The sequence below is a fragment of the Anolis sagrei genome, chromosome 3 (assembly GCF_037176765.1).
Source record: "Anolis sagrei isolate rAnoSag1 chromosome 3, rAnoSag1.mat, whole genome shotgun sequence".
Lineage (NCBI taxonomy): Eukaryota > Metazoa > Chordata > Lepidosauria > Squamata > Dactyloidae > Anolis > Anolis sagrei.
In genome coordinates this window covers 253,677,911-253,698,788 of record NC_090023.1, presented here as the reverse complement: position 1 = coordinate 253,698,788, position 20,878 = coordinate 253,677,911, and the positions used below count along the sequence as shown (strand labels likewise).

At 40.9% G+C, this 20,878-nt stretch overlaps 1 protein-coding gene across 1 annotated transcript in view; it reads left to right on the top strand.

Moving 5' to 3' along the window:
* Positions 1 to 20,878, top strand: part of SPATA16 (spermatogenesis associated 16) — a 177,538-nt gene that overhangs the window by 30,846 nt on the left and 125,814 nt on the right. Inside the window, exon 2 of the mRNA XM_060766767.2 lies at positions 9,235 to 9,380. Coding sequence (XP_060622750.2) covers positions 9,235 to 9,380 — 146 coding nt within the window. The remainder of the gene's footprint in view (positions 1 to 9,234; positions 9,381 to 20,878) is intronic.

The window sequence follows — 20,878 nt, the reverse complement described above, 5'->3', positions numbered from 1 at the left end:
GAGGCAATATATAAATGTCATTGATAGTAGCATCCTACCTCTGAGGATGCTTGCCATGGATGCAGGCGAAACGTCAGGAGAGAATGCCTCATGTCCATATAGCCCGAAAATACCTACAACAACACAGTCATTGATAGTTGCTATTAATAGTTTGGTAAAAGGAAGGGAAGAAGGGAGGGAGGGAGGATAGGTGAGTGTGGGGTGATATAGTGACAAATTTAAGTCATCTGCTACAGAGCTGCAAAGAGCTGCAAGACCGAGAACAAGCCACGAGAGTAAAGATGAAGATCCACCCAGAGGAAAAGTGTTCTTGTCATACATCAAGGGAACCACTGACCGCATAGGGAAACTGATGAGGAAACACAACATACAAACCACTTACAGACCCATCAAGAAAATCCAACAAATGCTACGTTCAGCAAAGGAGTCTACCGTATACCATGCAGCTGTGGACAATTCTACATAGGGACCACCAAACGCAGCGCCCAGACACGCATCAAGGAACATGAAAGGCACTGCAGACTACTCCAACCAGAGAAATCAGCCATAGCAGAGCACCTGATGAACCAACCTGGGCACAGCATATTATTTGAGAACATAGAAATGCTGGACCACTCTCACAACCACCATGTCAGACTACACAGAGAAGCCATTGGAATCCACAAGCATGTGGACAATTTCAACAGAAAGGAAGAAACCATGAAAATGAACAAAATCTGGCTACCAGTATTAAAAAACTCAAAAATTACAACAGCAAAACAACAGAGGGGAAACAAACAGGCACATAAAATCACTCTCAACAAAAGATTCCCCCCAGGCACTTCCAAGACATTGAATGCAAATCAAGGTGATCAGCTGAAACATTCACAGCTAGCCGCAGCAGACAAAAGCCCTTTGTCTCACCCTGGTCATTCCACAGATATATAAACCAATTTTTCCTACTTCCAACAGACCTCACTACCTCTGAGGATGCTTGCCATAGATGCAGGCAAAACGTCAGGAGAAAAATTGCCTCCAGAACATGGCCATATAGCCCGGAAAAACCTACAACAACCCAGTGATTCCGGCCTTCGACAATACATCTGCTGAATATTTGTTTACCCCCCCCCCCCCCCGCCACACACACACACACACACACACACACACACAAATGGGCGAATATTTGCTTCATGAAGAGAAACACTCTGTTCCCCAAGAGTCAGCCACCTCATTTTGCCCACCAAAAAGGAAAGGACACAGTGCCTAGAAAGATTTTTTTTTCCTCATGGCACTGCTTAAAATTGCTCCATATAAACGGAGAGAGAATCTTAGCCTTGCATTACAATTTCAGAATGCTTTTAAAGTAGGCTGTAATAAGGTGATTATTCTATATTAAATTCCATGGAAGAAGAATATGAGGTGAAATATGAAAACATGCTCATGTTATCCTTAAAGCATTCTGTGGACCACTTTTCAACTGATTCCCTTCCATTAACTGAGAATTAAGAACAGAAATTACTCCCTCTTTTTATTATTTTTCTACTTACATCCCTCCATTGCTTTCTTGATGGATGGATTAAAGCAGCCTTTTCTAATCTGAATCCCTTCTGTTATGATTGGACAGAGGGGAGCGAGGAGGGAAATCATAAAAGGTGTTCTCATATTTTTTATTTCTTTCGACCTGACCTTTTTCACTGACTAAGAGATATGCAAATAGGATTCTCAACAGGATCATTGGGAGAAAATTATTCTAAATCGTCCCAGAATATTCTGTTCCCCTTTCAATTCATCCTTCATGGGCTCTACGATGCCTCATGGAAATCTCTCATAATGAGCAATGAAGAGCATTCTCACTCTGCATAACTTTACATCACTTTCTGGACAAACAATGTACATAGCCTGACAGCACAAAGGAGAATGTGTTCTCTGCCTTAAGTACCTTTTATGCAAAAGGCAGGAAAACACGCAGAATCTAATTTTTAAAGCTTGTCCTTGATCTTTTCCATTTTGTAGTGTAGCCAAATCTAAAATTCATTCCTTTCCATTAGGGTTCCAGAGTTTGTTTGTTTTTTTGTTTTTTTTAAATTGCTCATTATGACTATGAGAAACACCAGTCTAAACGCCTTAAATGCATAACATTTTTAGAGTTAAAATGGGCACATTTACACTGCAGAATTGATGCAGTTTGACTCCACTTTGACTGTCATGGCTCAATGCTATGCAGTCATGGAAGTTGTAGTTGTACAAGGTCTTTATCCTTCTCTGCCAAAGGATTTTGTGTTTCACCAAACTACAAATCCCAGAATTCCATAGCACCGAGCCATGCTAATTAAAACAATGCCAAACTGCATTAATTTTACGGTTCAAATAGCATTTGTTCAACAATAACGTAACTTTAGACCACTGTTTCTCAAGCTAGGGGTTGGGACCGCTGGGGTGAGTTGCGAGTGGACTGTCAGAAGGGTCATGAAAGACCATAAGAAAACACAGTATTTTCTGTCGGTCATGGGGGTTCTGTGTGGGATGTTTGGCCCAATTCTTTCATTGGTGAGGTCTCAGAATGCCCTTTGATTATAGGTGAACTATAAATCCCAGCAACTACAACTCACAAATGTCAAGGTCTATTTCCCCCCAAACTCCACCAGTGTTCACATTTCAGCATACTGCATATCCATGCCAAATTCCATCCAGATCTATCATTGTTTGAGTCCACAGTGCTCTCTGGATGTAGGTGAACTACAACTCCAAAACTCAAGGTCATTGTCCACCAGACGTTTCTAGTATTTTCTGTTGATCGTGTTCTGTGTGTCAAGTTGGATTCAATTCCATTGTTTGTGAAGTTCAAAAATCTCTTTGATTGTAGGTTAACTATAAAACCCAGCAACTACAACTCTCAAATGACAAAATCAATCCCACCCAACCTCACCAGTATTCAAATTTGACTGTATAGGGTATTAGTGCCAAATTTGGCCCACTGAATGAAAATACATCCTGCATGTCAGGTATTTACATTACAATTCATAACAGAAGCAAAATTACAGTTATGAAGTAGCAATAAAAACAATTTTGTGGTTAGGGCTCATGACAACATGAGGAACTGTATTAAGGGGTTATGGCATTAGAAGGGTTGAGAATCATTGCTTTAGACCTATATACACAGGCCTAGTAATGTGGGTCAGGGGTAAATGGACTCCTTGGCATCCATATAACGCACACAGCTGCTGCTGTTTGCGTGGCCATCCTGCAATCCCTGGGCTCAGGGGCTCAGGGACAGGGTTTGGCACTTACTGTAATCATCTTCTTGTCATTGTTGGAGTGGTGACACCGAAGCACAAAAGTCCTCCTAGTAATTGCTGATCATCTTTGCCAATACTTGCAAAAATAGTAATGTGACTTGTAGAGTGAAGGAGGAAAAGCAAACGTAATGAGCAAAAACCAAAAGTGCTTTTCTGCTCTGTAGTCACTGCTATGATGATGACAAGATGAAAATAAAGGTGGCCACTGCATGGTACGGATTCCCTCCTGCCATTGAGGATACCCTCCCACGTCGGCAGCGCCATGGAGACTGGCCTTACAGCTCACACCCTCCAACTAGGGGCAATCCATTCTGGATCAGCTATATGTTCTTTTTGCTTATGTATGGGGCTACTTTGGTTTGTGACTTCATCTTACCCTTGATAACAAGAAGTAATACTTTATAAGTAGCTATTTTACTTGTATCCCAATTTGTCCAAGTTCTGAAGTCTCTCCACTCAGTGAGTACAAATATTATTATTTTTGCTTTACAATGTATAATCATTTCCTACTGTTAAATGGCGCATGTAACACTGGCAGCAGAATTCACGTTCAGCTGTCGTCATGATGTTGTGGCTTGTTAAGTATTTAGAATATTCAGCAGGATTTGTTTTGTTTTATTTTATTCCTATCAGGAATGTTGAAGCAGCTGTAAAAAGTGCAGTGGCAGCTGTGTGTGGGGAAAAAAGTAATAATTAGTTCTGTGCTTCATGTCCAGAACAATGGACATACTGTAGCTATATAATGCCCCCTCCCTTCTATAAGACCATCAAGATGAAGGTCTAAAATTACCTCACTGAACTATTGTCTACATCCCTTTGCTCCTTCTTCTTAATGAACTCTAGATGGGATCCTTGAAACTTCTGATGCAGAAGGTAAAGCAACAAAGATCAGCACTGAGGTGGCAATGGGAGTCCTGCATCAATCCAGAACATGAAAGCATTGTTTTTTCATTATTGTTCCCAAGATTTCCAATAGCCTTAATGAATAATACATTCTAGGAATTGTATGTTTAATTTTTCCAAGCTCCACACCAATCACGATATTAGGTTGGGACATTTCTGCATTGGTTGTATTGGAGTACTTTGGCTGCCACACCTAGAATCATAGAATCATAGAATCAAAGAGTTGGAAGAGACCTCCTGGGCCATCCAGTCCAACCCCCTGCCAAGAAGCAGGAATATTGCATTCAAAGCACCCCTGACAGATGGCCATTCAGCCTCTGTTTAAAAGCTTCCAAAGAAGGAGCCTCTACCACACTCTGGGGCAGAGAGTTCCACTGCTGAATGGCTCTCACAGTCAGGAAGTTCTTCCTCGTGTTCAGATGGAATCTCCTCTCTTGTAGTTTGAAGCCATTGTTCCGCGTCCTAGTCTCCAGGGAAGCAGAAAACAAGCTTGCTCCCTTCTCCCTGTGGCTTCCTCTCACATATTTATACATGGCTATCATATCCCCTCTCAGCCTTCTCTTCTTCAGGCTAAACATGCCCAGCTCCTTAAGCCGCTCCTCATAGGGCTTGTTCTCCAGACCTTTTATCATTTTAGTCGCTCTCCTCTGGACACATTCCAGCTTGTCAATATCTCTCTTGAATTGTGGTGCCCAGAATTGGACACAATATTCCAGATGTGGTCTAACCAAAACAGAATAGAAGGGTAGCATTACTTCCCTGGATCTAGACACTATGCTCCTATTGATGCAAGCCAAAATCCCACCTTCATAAGAACATAAGCAAAATGGAACAAGATCAGAGCAGGGCATCTGAGATGGTCTGATATAAAGCAAAAGCAAAGCAAAGAACTACTATGAGGAAGGTTTGAAAAGAATTAACGCATTCTACTTTAAGAGGGAAATGACTGCTAATGGGAAGAGGAGATGTATATATTCACTTTCTAATTTCATTCTTGAAATAAAATGAGCAATTTCAGTTCAAGGCAGCATTCTCCATGCTACATTTGGATATGGTATTTTTGGAAAGAAATCAGCATTTTCTGTGCAAAAATATGTTTGTGCAGAAATTCTATTGGGTTGCTATAAGGTTTTTTGGGCTGTATGGCCATGTTCCAGAAGCTTTATCTCCTAATGTTTCGCCTGCATCTATGGCAGGCAACCTCTGAGGATGCTCCCATATATGCAGGCAAAACGTCAGGAGAGAATGCTTCTGGAACATGGCTATACAGCTCAAAAAACTTACAGCAACCCAGTGATTCTGGCCATGAAAGCCTTCAACAACACAGAAATAACTATTATCTTCTAGAAAATGCTGTTTCCTACTCACAAAATGCTATAGTTTTAAATTTATTTCTTGCACAAGATTTGCACATGATATTTTGTACAGAAACCAGATTTGTGCAGGAAATTGTGTTTTGTGGGCACAAAATATTTGTTGTTGTTGTTCATTCGTTCAGTCGTCTCCGACTCTTCGTGACCTCATGGACCAGTCCACGCCAGAGCTCCCTGTCGGCCGTTACCACCCCCAGCTCCCTCAAGGTCAGTCCAGTCACTTCAAGGATGCCATCCATCCATCTTGCCCTTGGTCGGCCCCTCTTCCTTTTGCCTTCCACTTTCCCCAGCATAATTGTCTTCTCTATGCTTTCCTGTCTCCTCATGATGTGGCCAAAGTACTTCAACTTTGTCTCTAGTATCTTTCCCTCCAGTGAGCAGTCGGGCTTTATTTCCTGGAGGATGGACTGGTTGGATCTTCTCGCAGTCCAAGGCACTCTCAGCACTTTCCTCCAACACCACAGCTCAAAAGCATCGATCTTCCTTCGCTCAGCCTTCCCTAAGGTCCAGCTCTCACATCCGTAGGTGACTACAGGGAATACCATGGCTTTGACTAGGCGGATCTTTGTTGCCAGTCTGATGTCTCTACTCTTCACTATTTTATCGAGACTGGACATTGCTCTCCTCCCAAGTAGTAAGCGTCTTCTGATTTCCTGGCCACAGTCTGCATCTGCAGTAATCTTTGCACCTAGAAATACAAAGTCTGTCACAGCCTCCACGGTTTCTCCCTCTATTTTCCAGTTGTCAATCATTCTTGTTGCCATAATCTTGGTTTTTTTGACGTTTAGCTGCAACCCGGCTTTTGCGCTTTCTTCTTTCACCTTGATTAGAAGGCTCCTCAGATCCTCCTCGCTTTCGGCCATCAGGGTGGTGTCATCTGCATATCTGAGGTTGTTAATGTTTCTTCCAGCAATTTTCACCCCAGCTTTGCATTCATCCAGCCCCGCACATCGCATGATGTGTTCTGCATACAAGTTAAAAAGGTTGGGTGAGAGTATGCAGCCTTGCCGTACGCCTTTCCCAATCTTGAACCAGTCTGTTGCTCCGTGGTCAGTTCTTACTGTTGCTACTTGGTCCTTGTACAGATTCCTCAGGAGAGAGACAAGGTGGCTTGGGATGCCCATCCCACTAAGAACTTGCCACAATTTATTATGATCCACACAGTCAAAGGCTTTAGAGTAGTCAATGAAGCAGAAGTAGATGTTTTTCTGAAACTCCCTGCCTTTCTCCATTATCCACAAAATATACCTGTCCCTAAATATTGGTGCCTGCTTAGAAAAGGAAACTTTCTCCCACAAAAATGCTGATTTCTGTAAATAATAATAATAATAATTTTGTGCAGCACAAGTCCCAAACTACATGTTTTTATCAATCCAGCATCCTCCTAGTAAAACTTTCCCAATAGTCAAGAAACATGCATTTTAACCATTTTTGAATATTTTTAAATAATATTTACATCCTTAAATGACTTCAAACTCCTCAAGGACTATTACATAGAAAATGCCACGTTTTTTTCTCCATTACCCATGTGGGAAGGATTGGATCTAATAGCTTTAAATTAGATACATGTGGAAATTTCATCAGATAATCTTGAAGAAACTTTTAAAGTGTAATTACAGTTTGACAATGTCTCCAATTAAAACAGGGTTAATCCAAGATAGCAGGTCCGTTCAATAAAAACAGCATGTCAAGTTAAAAGACTACATCAGATTAAAAGACTGAGGATTTGCATTTCTGTGTGTGATTGCCAGCAAATCAGAAGGATATGTTGGGTAGACTTTTCCCCTTCAGCCATTTCCTCCTCCTCCTCCTCCTCCTCCTCCTCTTCTTCTTCTTCTTCTTATTATTATTATTAGAGGCTCTTTTATATTATGAACACTTATACTTGTTCAGTCCAACTGAAGCTACTTAGATAAAGCCATGTTGTCACTCTCACATCCCCCTTCTATGTATGCTGAGGGTGATGAAACAGACTCTTTACAACAAAATAGGGGTGCATCTTGTCTTCTCAATTTTCAATCAGGCACTCTGCTTTCTAAGAGGCCCATACCCCTCCTCTATGATTAGAACACCATTAAGTTATTTCCTAGCTTTTCTATATGTCCTAGCTCTCCTCTCGCTCTTACCTCCGTCACAAGCGTGGCTGGTGGGGACGAGGGAGAGGGCCTTCTCTGTGATGGCTCCCCAGCTCTGGAATTCTCTCCCCAGAGAGATCAGGCTGGCACCCACCTTGTCCATCTTTCGCAAAGATCTAAAAACAGGGATGTTCCACTGTGCTTTTGATTAGAAAATGTTGGCCTCCAGCTATGATCCCAAATCCAGTTCCTGCACTTTTCTACTAATCCCTGCCCAGAGATATAGTGTCCCACCTCATATTGCGCTTTATCCCCAATTTTGTCATCTGATACTTGCTCTTTATCTATCAGCCCTTTCCTGACAACTGCTTTGTTTCCCCTCCCCCGCCTGAGCCCAGGATTGTTTTACTTTTTCAGGCTACAGGTTGTCTGTTCAATGGCTGTTTTTATATTGTGTTATGCTCTTGTTTGTTTTGTTTTGCTTTCTGTTGCTATTTTATGAATTTTATTGTGTTATTTTAACTTTGTTGCTCAGGCTTGTCCCCATGTAAGCCACCCCGAGTCCCTTCAGGGAGATGGAGACAGGGTACAAAAATTAAGTTGTTGTTGTTGTTGTTGTTGTTGTTGTTGTTGTTGTTGTTGTTATATAAATTTTCCCTTTCACTGTGAAAAGGCTAAAGTGCCTCTCCAGTGGTTAGTTACTGGGAATATGAGTTTTAAACTAAAATGCAGTGATATTGTTTATCCTGTTTTTTCCCCCATTGACCCTCCAGAACGTGTTTCCTGAAAATTTATCTCAAGTTCAATTTAGGGTTTGGGGCAGAAAGATGTTCTGCCTTGCAGGGTGATGGTGAGTTTTATTGGGAAATATAAGAGAGTGTAGTACAATTGTTTTTAATTGCCCTATACTTGTCTCGTGATGTTTTGTATCGATGTTGTTCACCACTTTGAGTCACCTGAGGGCTGAGAAAAGCGGTATATATAAAAAAGTAAATAAATAAATAAATAGTAGCAGTAGTCTCTCAACTAGTGTTACTAATGCACTAGGCAGATGTTGAACAGTTCATCAGCCTATTCCACTCCATGTACAAGATCTAGCACAGAAAGACACCAAACTTAGTCTTCTTTGTAAAGTTTATCAAAGTATTTTTACTCATGAAAACTTGAGCATAATCAACACACATACATCTTCTTCATTTCTTCATCGTACCTTAAAGAAAGGTAATAAGCATTGAAGTACCTCCACTTGAGAAGCTCTTATTACATATTCTTGATGGAAGACAGGCAGATAAAGACAGAAGTGCACAAGCAGAGTAGGCCCTATAAGAAGAGACTGAGTGTGACCCAAATCACAGATAAAGAGAAACTTACAATAAGTATATTGTTCTTAACCTCCTGAAGAATGACATGCACTCTAACTACCAATGAGTATAGGCATGCAAAAGTTGCAAACTCCAACAAGTTTATCATAAATTTCAGAAAATAAAATAGTTTGGACATGTGAAATACGAGTTGATTGGTCAATTTTTCATCTGGATATATAACTTACATCTCATACTTGTGTATTATTGCATCAGGAATGAGTCAACTCTTTTTTTTTCTTTCTAGCTTTGCAGCAAAGGTGCAGCTTTAGGGAAGCCCTTTGAAGCCTCTCCAACAGATATTTCAAGCATTGCCAGTTTCATTGAAACAAAGCTTGTAATCTGCTACTTGAAAATGAGAAAGCCTGACCTTGCACTGAATCATTCCCACAGGTAAAATCTCAGAAATATCGGTGTAATCTCTTTCAGTGAAAACATCAAGCACATATATGTGAATGCATGCAGAAAGATCACTTAAGAGTGGGGAAACATGTCTCAGGATCAATGTAAGAATAACAATTGCCTAGGTAATCTCTCATTTTGAAAAAACATATTCAGATGTATTCACTGGTTTCTAGCTTCACAAATTTGCATTTCTGTTGAAGCAAACGGTTTTGCATGAACATAATTGGGAACAAGATGCCAGCCTAAAACAGGAGATTTGGCAAGTTCCTTTTCCTTCTACTTTAATTCTGCTTTAATTCTGGCTTTGGTTTATTTAATCATATTTTGAATACGAAGAAGAAAACATTTTTAAAATTTGCATGTGTTGTATGGCATTCAGCTTTCATATGACTTGGGGTGCTCTCATGCTTTTAGTTTACAGTAGTTAATGTTTTTATTCATTTTCGATTTGCCTTCCTGGGAAAGTTTTTGCTTGAATTCAGTCTGGCACCAACAATATTATTTGGAGATATGTGTAATTTTTGAAACCCTGAGCTACATCTTTCTAAGGGTGCAATTTTGTATTCTTCTTCTTTCATTTTTTAGAAGACAATGGAAAGAAAGAGAATAATGCAGAAAGATAGCAGGGCGGGAGCAAGATAAGAAAAAAAATGGAGGAGTGAAGAGAAAAGGAAGATAGATATATAATGTAAAAAATGAAATTTGGCTCCTGTTTATCAAGCTGGGGTTTTAAGTCAGTCTGAAGAAGCTAGATGTTATTATTTTGATTATTATTAGATAGATGACAGATAGATGATAGATAGATAGATAGATAGATAGATTAGATAGATAGTGGTCCTTGCTCTTGTTACATCTCATATAGACTACTGCAATGTGCTCTACGTGGGGTTGCCGTTGAAGATGGCCCAGAGGCTTCAATTAGTCCAATGGGCAGCAGCCAGATTCCTAACTGAGGCAGCATACAGAGAAAGGATATCCCTTCTGTTGCGTTAGCTCCAATTTGCTACTGAGTTCAATTCAAAGGGCTGGTCTTAGCTATAAAACACTAAACAGTTCTGATCCAACTTACCTGTCCAAACACATCTTCCTCTATGAGCCAACAAGAGCTTTAAGATGAGGAGGCCCTGCTCTTGGTCCCACCCCCTTAGCAAGCACAACTGGTGGGGGCAAGAGAAAGGGCCTTCTCAGTGGTGGCCCCTTGGCTGTGGAACTCCCTTCCTAGTGACATCAGGCGGGCCCCATGTCTTCTAGTTTTCAGGAAAGAAGATCTGGCTTTGCACACAAGCATTTGAAGAATAAGTTATTACAGATTTCAACATAGGCTGAATAAGGATTATGAACAAGTATTATGGATGAATGGTATCATGCACTTTATATGTTTTTAATCAGCTATTATTCTATGTGTTTTATTTGGCTAACTGTTTTAATTGTTTGATTGATGAGATATGTTTTATGGTTATGTTTTAAACAGTCTTGCTGGAGTTGTAAGTCACCTTCAGTTGCCCTAAGGGGCTGAGGAAGGCGGGATATAAATGAAGCAAATAAATAAATAGACAGACATATAGATAGATCATAGAATCAGAGTATCATCTATATATATAAATCTGTTAGGTTGGTTCAACCGGACAGCAAAACTCCACAACCCCCCAACGAAACTTAACCAAAATTGCCATGCCCATAACACAACCCACAAGGTACAAACATATCTACTCAAAATGAAAAACAACACAACAACACACTCACAAAACGGCAAAACAACTGAGCATGCGCATTGGTGCCCAGCCGCAAGTTCCCTGGCGCGTGCACACAGTTCCCTCTGCGGAAGCCATGCCCATAACACAACCCACAAGATACAAACATATCTACTCAAAATGAAAAACAACACAACAACACACTCACAAAACGGCAAAACAACAAAACTTTTAAAAAAACCAACGAAACTTAACCAAAATTCCCATGCCCATAACACAACCCACAAGGTACAAACATATCTACTCAAAATGAAAAACAACACAACAACACACTCACAAAACGGCAAAACAACAAAACTAAAAAAAAACCAACGAAACTTAACCAAAATTGCCATGCCCATAACACAACCCACAAGGTACAAACATATCTACTCAAAATGAAAAACAACACAACAACACACTCACAAAACGGCAAAACAACAAAACTCACAAACCCCCCAACAAAACTTAACCAAAATCCCCATGCCCATAACACAACCCATAAGGTACAAACATATCTACTCAAAATGAAAAACAACACAACAACACACTCACAAAACGGCAAAACAACTGAGCATGCGCATTGGTGCAGAGCCGCAAGTTCCCTGGCGCGTGCACACAGTTCCCTCTGCGGAAGCCATGCCCACTCCAAGCCCCGCCACGCCGCTTCCCGCACACACACCCCCTGCTGCATGCACACACACAACCCCACGCTCCATCACTCCCCCGCCGCACACACACACGCAACCCCACACTCCATCACTCCCCCCACCGCCACACACACACGTGCAACCCCACTCCCCCCTGCTGCCGCACACACACGCAACCCCACTCCCCCCCCCGCTGCCGCACACACACACGCAACCCCACGCTCCATCACTCCCCCCGCTGCCGCACACACACACACAACCTCACGCTCCATCACTCGCCTGCCCCAATCTTACCTCCTTTTACTTCACGCCACCTCCAAACCCCACCCCGCCCCTTCCCGCCCTGTCAAAATCCAGGAAAGACAGGAAGGAAGGAAAGAAGGAAGAAAGAGAAAGGGAGATAAAGAAAAGGGGGAAGGAAGGAAAGTTAGAGAAAGAAGGAAGAAGAAAAGGAAAGATGGAAGGAAAGAAAAGAGAGACAGCAGAAGAGAAAGAAAAAGGGGGAAAGAAGGAAAGAGAGAAGAAAAGAGACCAGAAGAGAAAGAAAAAGGGGGAAGGAAGGAAAGAGAGAAGGAAAGAAAAAAGGGAATGAAGGAAGGAAAGAGGGAGTGAAGGAAGGGGGAAGATGTAGAGAAAGAGGGAGGGAAGGAAAGAAGGAAAGAGAGAAGGAAGAAAAGAGACCAGAAGAGAAAGAAAAAGGGGGAAGGAAGGAAAGAAATAGAGAAGGAAAAGGAGAAGGAAAGATGGGAGGGAAGGAAGGAGGGAGGGAAAGAAGGAGAGAAAGAGGGAAGGTTGGCCACAGCAACGCGTGGCGGGTAAAGGTTGTTATTTCTATGATTATTATGATGCTATTATTCCTATGAGACCCTTTTAGGGGGAATGGGAGAGGTGCCAGGTCCCAGAGGCAATGCATTGCATTATTGTTATTGTTATGATGGTGGTGAAATAAAAGGAAATAAAAAGAGAAAGAAGGAAGCAAACAGGGAGAGAAGAAAGGCAAAGGAAGGAAGGGGGAGGGAATGAAGGAAAGAGAGAAGGATGAAACCAAGTAGTGAAAGAAGGAAAGAAAGAAAGAGGTAGAGAAGGAAGAAAGAAGAGAAAGGGGGAAGAAAAGGGGGAAGGAAGAGGTAGGTACCTCTCTTTCATAATAGTCCAGATATCTACCTCAACTTTGATAAGTTTTACTATAGGCCACAGCAACGCGTGGCAGGGCACAACTAGTAGACCCATAGTGTTGGAAGAGACCTCATGGGCCAACCCCCTGCCAAGAAGAAGGAAAATTGCATTCAAAGCACATGAAAGAGGGAGAGAGGGAGGGAGGGAGGGAGGGAGGGAGGGAGGGAAGGAGAGGGAGAGGGAGAGGGAGAGGGAGAGGGAGAGGGAGAGCTATCAATATGCCACCCCAGCTTTTTCTAACCCAATGATATTATCTGGGTACTGGTAGGTTTGCTCTGCTGGGTCCCACTCTTTAAGGATATTTGCTCAAAGAGCTGCCAGAGCAGGACTTTTGTGACATTGTTACTTATGATCTAGAATCAGCTTCCAAATTAAAATTACTGATGTACGACTCTGTAAGGATGTATGAAAAGTCTTTCTACTTTATCTGGCTTTTAAAGATGTGTTGCCGTTTATCTGCTGCTTTGCTTTAAACGACTGCTCAGCTAATTAGTTGTAGTATGAAATTTGTTTTGAATGTCACTGTATGAAGTGCTCATTGTCGGGAATAATAGCTTTTGCCTATTTTGAATTTCATCCTCAGCAGTGTGCAAAGAGTCCTATGCACACATTCAGGTGCTTTCAGAGTTATTTATGAGAGATTCACTGGAACAGCAGGGAACATATCATAGTGATGGACAAGGTCAGGATACCCAACTTAGGATCACCACTAAAGCCATGAAGCCAGCTTGGCTATTTACTTTCAGCTTGACTTACCTTACAGAGTTGTTGAGGGAAACAAGTAGGGGAGCAATATGTAAGTATCGATAATTCTCTTGAAACAAGAGGCAAAGTAACACATCTCGAGCTATAACTAACAGTAACAATAGTAAGAAGCCATTGGGGGAAAGCTCTCATAACCTCTAAATAGGGACTATGTTATTCTAGTTTGTTTTTGTGAAATGAATCTTTTCAGAGAAAAGTCTTTTAATAAAGTATGATACTGTTTTTTAATAGTACAGTTTCTAAACTAATTATTATTAATTTTTACATTATTTTTTATTCTGGCTGCCATTCAGTATTGCAATTACAGGTTTGAAACCTGGAGTTATAGATCCATACACTCTGTATTCAATAAGACTAGGCAGTTTTAGGACCTCTTCACATGGGCTAAAATTTGGCAGCAGCAGGCTTTTTGCACTTTCACAACAGAGCCCACCAGTTCCCCATCACACACTGGAAAAGTACTTCTGGGGCAAAAATGCAAAAAAAAAAACTCTCCTGCCACCACTGAAAAATTGCTGACAGCACATGACAGGAGGCTTCCCATCTCTCCATAAGGAAAGATGGGTTGGGCTGGCCTATTGAGGCTTCCTCCCTATATGATGAGATGGGGGGAAGCTTGGATGGTGTAGGACAGGGGTCCTCAAACTAAGGCCCGGGGGCCGAATGCGGCCCTCCAAGGTAATTTACCCGGCCCTTGCTTAGGGTCAACCTAAGTCTGTAACAACTTGAAAGCACACAACAACAACAACAACAACAAAACAACCCTATCTCATCAGTCAAAAGCAGGCCCACATTTCCCACTGAAATACTAATAAGTTTATATTTGTTAAGATTACTCCTCATTTTAATTATTGTATTGTTTTAAAGTGGTTTGTGCACTACAAATCAGAAATGTGCAGTGTGCATATGATGAGATAGGGGGAAGCTTGGATGGTGTAGGACAGGGGTCCTCAAACTAAGGCCCGGGGGCCGAATGCGGCCCTCCAAGGTAATTTACCCGGCCCTTGCTTAGGGTCAACCTAAGTCTGTAACAACTTGAAAGCACACAACAACAGCAACAACAACAAAACAACCCTATCTCATCAGTCAAAAGCAGGCCCACATTTCCCACTGAAATACTAATAAGTTTATATTTGTTAAGATTACTCCTCATTTTAATTATTGTATTGTTTTAAAGTGGTTTGTGCACTACAAATCAGATATGTGCAGTGTGCATAGGAATTCATTTATGTTTTTTTTTTCAAATTATAATCCGGCCCTGCAACAGTTTGAGGGACTATGACCCGGCCCTCTGTTTAAAAAGTTTGTGGACCCCTGGTGTAGGGTGTGGGGTGACAGATTTCCACACCCCCTGGGCAGGCAACACTGAAATCACAGTGATTCGTAGTGATACTCGGCGATTCCGGTGGCATGTGTGAAGAGGTCCTTACTGAAAAAGTATATAAATTCCACCTGAGGCCACCTTAAGGTCTAGAGTAAAGCACAGGTAAAGGAGGTAAGGTCAGCTTCTGGTCAGAGTGCAAGGTGGACGCTTTCACTTCTTTTCCACCAGTGTATTGGACTGCTACAATCAGGAGCTGTTACACCTTGTTGCAGCCTTTCCATCGTATTGGGAAGGAGACAGAAATGGCATTCTCATCACACTCCAGTTGGAAACTAAATGGACTTCCTTCACCCAATCTAGCCACTGGCTCAAAATAAGCTTTTTTTTGGGGGGGGGGGGGGGCGGAGTCAGGCCCAGAGATGATATTTTGTTACACAGAGGCAACTAAATAACTAATTAATACAGGCTGAATATTCCTTATCCAAAATGATTGGATTTCGGTGAGGGGGGTGTCCCAGGTTTCAGAATACCTGTATTTGCATATATGTATATAATTAGATATCTAGGGATGGGACCCAAGTCTAAGCACGAAATTCATCTATATTTCACATACCCATATACACATAGCCTAAAGGCAATTTTATACAAAATATTTTAAATAATTTTATGCACAGGAGATACTCAATCTGTAATTTACGATAATTACCTTTTAATGGGTGTTTTAACTAAATTATACTTATCTTAATTTATGAGCTTCCTTAAGTCCCAGTGTTGTGGAGGAGGGAAGCAGCATATCAATAAATATGATGGTGTTGGTGGTGATGGTAGTGAGGTGGGGGTAGGGAGGAATGTGATGATGGTGGTGTTGGTGGCATAAACTGTGAAGCACTGGAAGGTGCCATCCACTTATTTATTTGTTACCCTATTTATACCATGGCTTTCTCTACCCCAAGGGGGACTTCTTTGAATCCTATCCTTATTAACATACTGAGCATGGTATAATTGAAAATGACTGCGAGTTTATCTGCAATATAGTTTTATGACCTTTTATGAGTTTCATAATTGCTATGACTTTATCTTATAGAATCCTGGGGTTCGAAGTGTGTGTTGTGGTTCTTCTCTATAAAGAGCTTTGCCTGTCATTCAGAGGCATGCACTTGAGTTCTCTAGCAGAGCAATCTAAGGGCCTCATCACAAAGGCCAGGTGAAGCTTCCCACTTCACCTGGCTTCTGGGGGGAAAAGAGAGGAGGAGCAGGCCAAATTTGTCAGCCTGTGCACAGCTTCCTCTCAGCAACGCTTTCCCCATTATATGGTAAAGCATCACCCTTGTGAAGGGGAAGTGCCAAGGATCTATGCTGGCTCCACTGGAAGCCTCCCATGCTGAGAATGAGGCCTCCAGTGATGCTATCATCCTGGTTGAGAGCAGTGCCTCTGCCAGAAGGCACACAATGTTGCATGATAGTTGGCATGGGGCTCCTTTCCCAAGTAAGGGTGGAAGCCAGGCATGTAGCCAGGGGGGGAGCTCGGGGGGCTTCAGCCCCCCCCCCGAAATTTTCATGGTGGTTCGCGAAAAGGCCTTATTGGTGCATTATTTAAACTGTTATGTTTATTCATATCATGATCTGATCACCATACTCAATATATCCCATATGCATGGGGGTATTGGGGTAATGATACAAAAGGTTTGCTAGGCTAGACCCTCTTTCACTCAGACTCAACCCCCCCCCCCGAAACTCAGCCCCCCCCCAAAACCCCCCCTGAAAAAAATTCAGCCCCCCCCCCCCCCCCCGAAATGAAATCCTGGCTACGGGCCTGGTGGAAGCATCCTAGGATGCTGTTCGACCAAGGTAGTCAAATCAAACTGATTGTATAGATATACTCTGAAGATGAATGAGATGGAACTGATGGTTTTATCACATGCTGATTCCACAACCTTGTGAAGTGATTTCACTTGCTGAACACATGTCTGTCAACCACAGCCAAAATTCTAATTTCCCAATTATAGAAAATGAATAGGACAGCCAAGGAGTTACTCAAGGCTTTGGAAGGCGGTTAAGGTTCATGTCACTGTTGACCATTGGATCTTCATTACTCAGGAAGGAAATGTTACCCAAACTATCCAAGTGAACCTTCTAATAAGTTATTCATAGTGAATAGATTACAATGAAGTTTGTTAAATATTGCTTCATTATGCTATGCAGATATTTGGGAGAGTTCCTGCAAAAGTAAAATAAATAAACCAGCATTCATTGCATGCATTACTGTAAACTGATAATGAAATGTGGTCACAGAATATTTAATTGGATAGACTTTTGGCCTTATCATTCAGAACTTTTCTTTCTCTCCTTTAAGTGATCCTGGAGAATGCAGGAGCTGACCATTCCATTCCTTCTTTAAACCATTCACTTTATTTTAGAATTGAAGGGAGGTCCTTCATGGAATATGTTTCTGAGTATGGCAAGCTACTCATTGCTTCCTGCTATGCTTTACCCTCAGGCATTCATCCAAAATGACTTGTATTGACTAGACAAAGAGGAATCGCTCAGATTAATAATACTGTGAGTGGGTAAGGTGTTTTCCTCAATGAGTTGGGAGTCATGCAATTATAGAGACGAGCCTGTCCAGAATCATCACAAAGTGTGATCCAGTTAGAAATCATTTGCCTATTGAGAGAATAGAAAAGGGAAATTGGAATATGCTGAGGAATAATGGTCAAATTCACAATAATTGAATTCAGTTTATAATGGAGAATGCAGAATAAATTTGCTGTCCCTGTGCTTGACACATTAATATAAGAACATTCAGGGATACAATTAACGTGGACAGAAACTGAAACATAATCTATAGCTGAATTTTTTTGAAAGAAAAAAAGATAAATAAATTATACTGAATATTCCAGCTATAAATACTTTCAGCCATCCATTATGTGATTTCTTTTGTTGTTATTGTTCTATTGAGTCTTAACTCTCTTTACTATTTTAAAGTGGCTTGGCAGCAAACCTTTATGTTCTATTTCTATTTGGAAGAAGATCTTTTGTTTCACATGTATATTATAACATCCTTATACATGTTCCAGTACATTTAACCATGATGGCCATCCTGTTTGGGGAACTACAGTCCAATTTTTTTCCTAGCTGGGGGGCCCTTTAGTTGGAGATGCTGCAGAGAATTTCTTTATGGCCCACAAGGCCCCTTCCAAATTTATGATTCTGTGACTATATGGATCATATTTTGTAAAGCTTTGAACAATTGCCCAAATGTCTGCTGTACAGAGATCTTCCAGCAGTTAAGACCTGAGAATCAAGTTGGATTACAACTTCCAGCATTTTCCAACATTGTCTTCTCTACCACAGGCAGATAGTTCAACAACAGTTGGAAAGTTGCATGGTCTACAAATCTGCAGAAATGTCTTGCAAAACATACCACATCTCCTGACATCAGTATACCAAGTGTTACCTTGCAGCACCATTAGAAGAGGGCACAATCTAACCAAGTTAGGGACATAAACTAAATTTTCTGAAGGCATAAAATGGGGGAAGCAAGAGCTTAGAAAACTTAGTTTTGGACTAAAACAACTAGTTTAGAGGAAAGTTCTGAGAGTGCCTTGGACTGCCAGAAGATCCAACCAGTCCATACTTCAGGAAATAAAGCCTTACTGCTTATTGGAGGGAAGGATAGTAGAGGCCAAGATGAAGTACTTTGGGCACATCATGAGAAGAAAGGAAAGTTTAAAGACAATGATGCTGGGGAAAATGGAAGGAAAAAGAAAGAGGGATCGACCAAGGGCAAGATGGATGGATGGCATCCTTGAAGTGACTGGCTTGACCTTGAAGGAGCTGGGGGTGGTGACAGCCAATAGGGAGCTCTAGCATGGACTGGTCCATGAGGTCATGAAGAATCGGAAACGACTGAATGAATGAACAACAACAACAAAACAACAAGTATTCCCCCGGCCAAGATAGCCAGTGGTATACAATTACTGCCTTTCTGGCTGGGGCTGGTTGTGGTGCCTTAAGGAATTGTGGTTTCAAATAGCAACTTCTCTCAACTCTGGAGCATTCAGAGAAGTTACTATTTTCATAACTACTTGTCTGTTGTTCTGTAATGTCTATATGGCTTATTTTTACCTTAAATTCTTTTGACCAATTTAATTTTCCTGTAGTATTTATGTGAACATTTACTTATAGCTAATGCGTAAAACAGAATGAGGAAAAGCAGTATTTGTAATGTGAATGTGCATTCAGGCCAATATAAGTTTCATATTCTCCTCTCAGGATACTTGGAACAAAACCAATTTAAGCCTGGTGTGTCAAATTGCTATCTGTTTCCCGTGAATTTATCTTTTAGAAGTGATTTGTTTGACTAGGCTGAAGATAACACTGAAATGGAGAGCCCAAGAAGTGGGTGAGAGACCTCATTTGATTAATATGTATTACAGTGATGATGCAAAATGGAGAGATCTTCATCAGTTACCAGGCATTGTTAACAACTGAGCGCAGAAAAACTGGATGTTCAAAATGATGGATGTATAATGTTCACAGTGACAATTAGGAACTCTTCCACACTTCTGGTATCTCTCCATATTTTGGGCATTCAACAAACAGATGAGTTATTATCTACATTCCCTTGCAATTGTGAACAATTTCTACACTTTGGACAGTTTCACAGAGCATATTAATCATTTGATTACTGCAATAACATCAAGTGAAAACTTGCATGTGTAAATTGACCTTCACAGCTAATAGCATAGTTGGAAGTTTAATCTCAACCTCAAATGAATTGCTTTTCAATTTGCACATTATTGGATCAGCAGTGGTATTTGTGATATTCACACACATCTCAATCAACCTACTGGAAAGCTAAAATCAGAAGCCATTCATGTGAATGTATCATGCTTGCATGCATGTATGTTACGTAATGTTTGTATCATATGCATGTATGTATATTATGTAGCATTGCATAGTGATTTGAGCATTAGGCTGTGACCCCAGAGTCCAAGGTTTAAATCCTTCCTCACTCATGGCAATCCAATAGGCAAGGAACACTCTCTCAGCATCTGAAAAAGGTAAAAGCAGCCATCACCATCCAACAGGAAAAGCCCATGATAGGTTCACCTTATGATCATTATTAGTTGGAAATGACTTGAAGGCACACAACAACTATGTATTTTAATGGGTGTGTGTTGTCTATAATACTTTTTAATAGAAGAAAAAAATATTTTATTCTCTCTGCATTATAAAAAGTTATTACAAAGCAACAATATGAAAATTATGTTGCCTTTTGAACCAATTACTGGAGATTAGAAAAACTGGAAATGTTAGGAAATTGTAACTTATGAACCATAACTTGTATGTAGAAGGAGAGAACACCATGCATAACATGCAAACCAAGAAGCAAACTATGATCAAAGGCCACCACTTAGTGAAAAAACTAGAGTTTGAAAAAAAACTTTTTGGTCAGTGTAATCAGTGTCAATGCTGACAAGAATTCTAGCCATTGCAGTCCACAAAAGTAACTTTTCCAAGCTCTTCTATGAATATGTTCTTTGTATACATAAGCAGCGACATCCTCCATAATCTCCAGTTCAACAGTTCTCGGGAAGACTGCTTAAAACATTGCAAAAACCAGGTAGACATTGCTGGAATAGATGAACCAATGATCTGATTCAGCAAAGAAAAACAAAAACAAAAGAAAAACACCTTCAAAAGTTTGTACAATGATATAGACAACAGCAATGTTATTACTAACAGAAAAACAAGCCACATCCAGAAAAATATTTGGTTAGATCCATAATGTCTGAAACAAAAGTCTTTTTAACTGACCTTCCCATGTTATTTGGA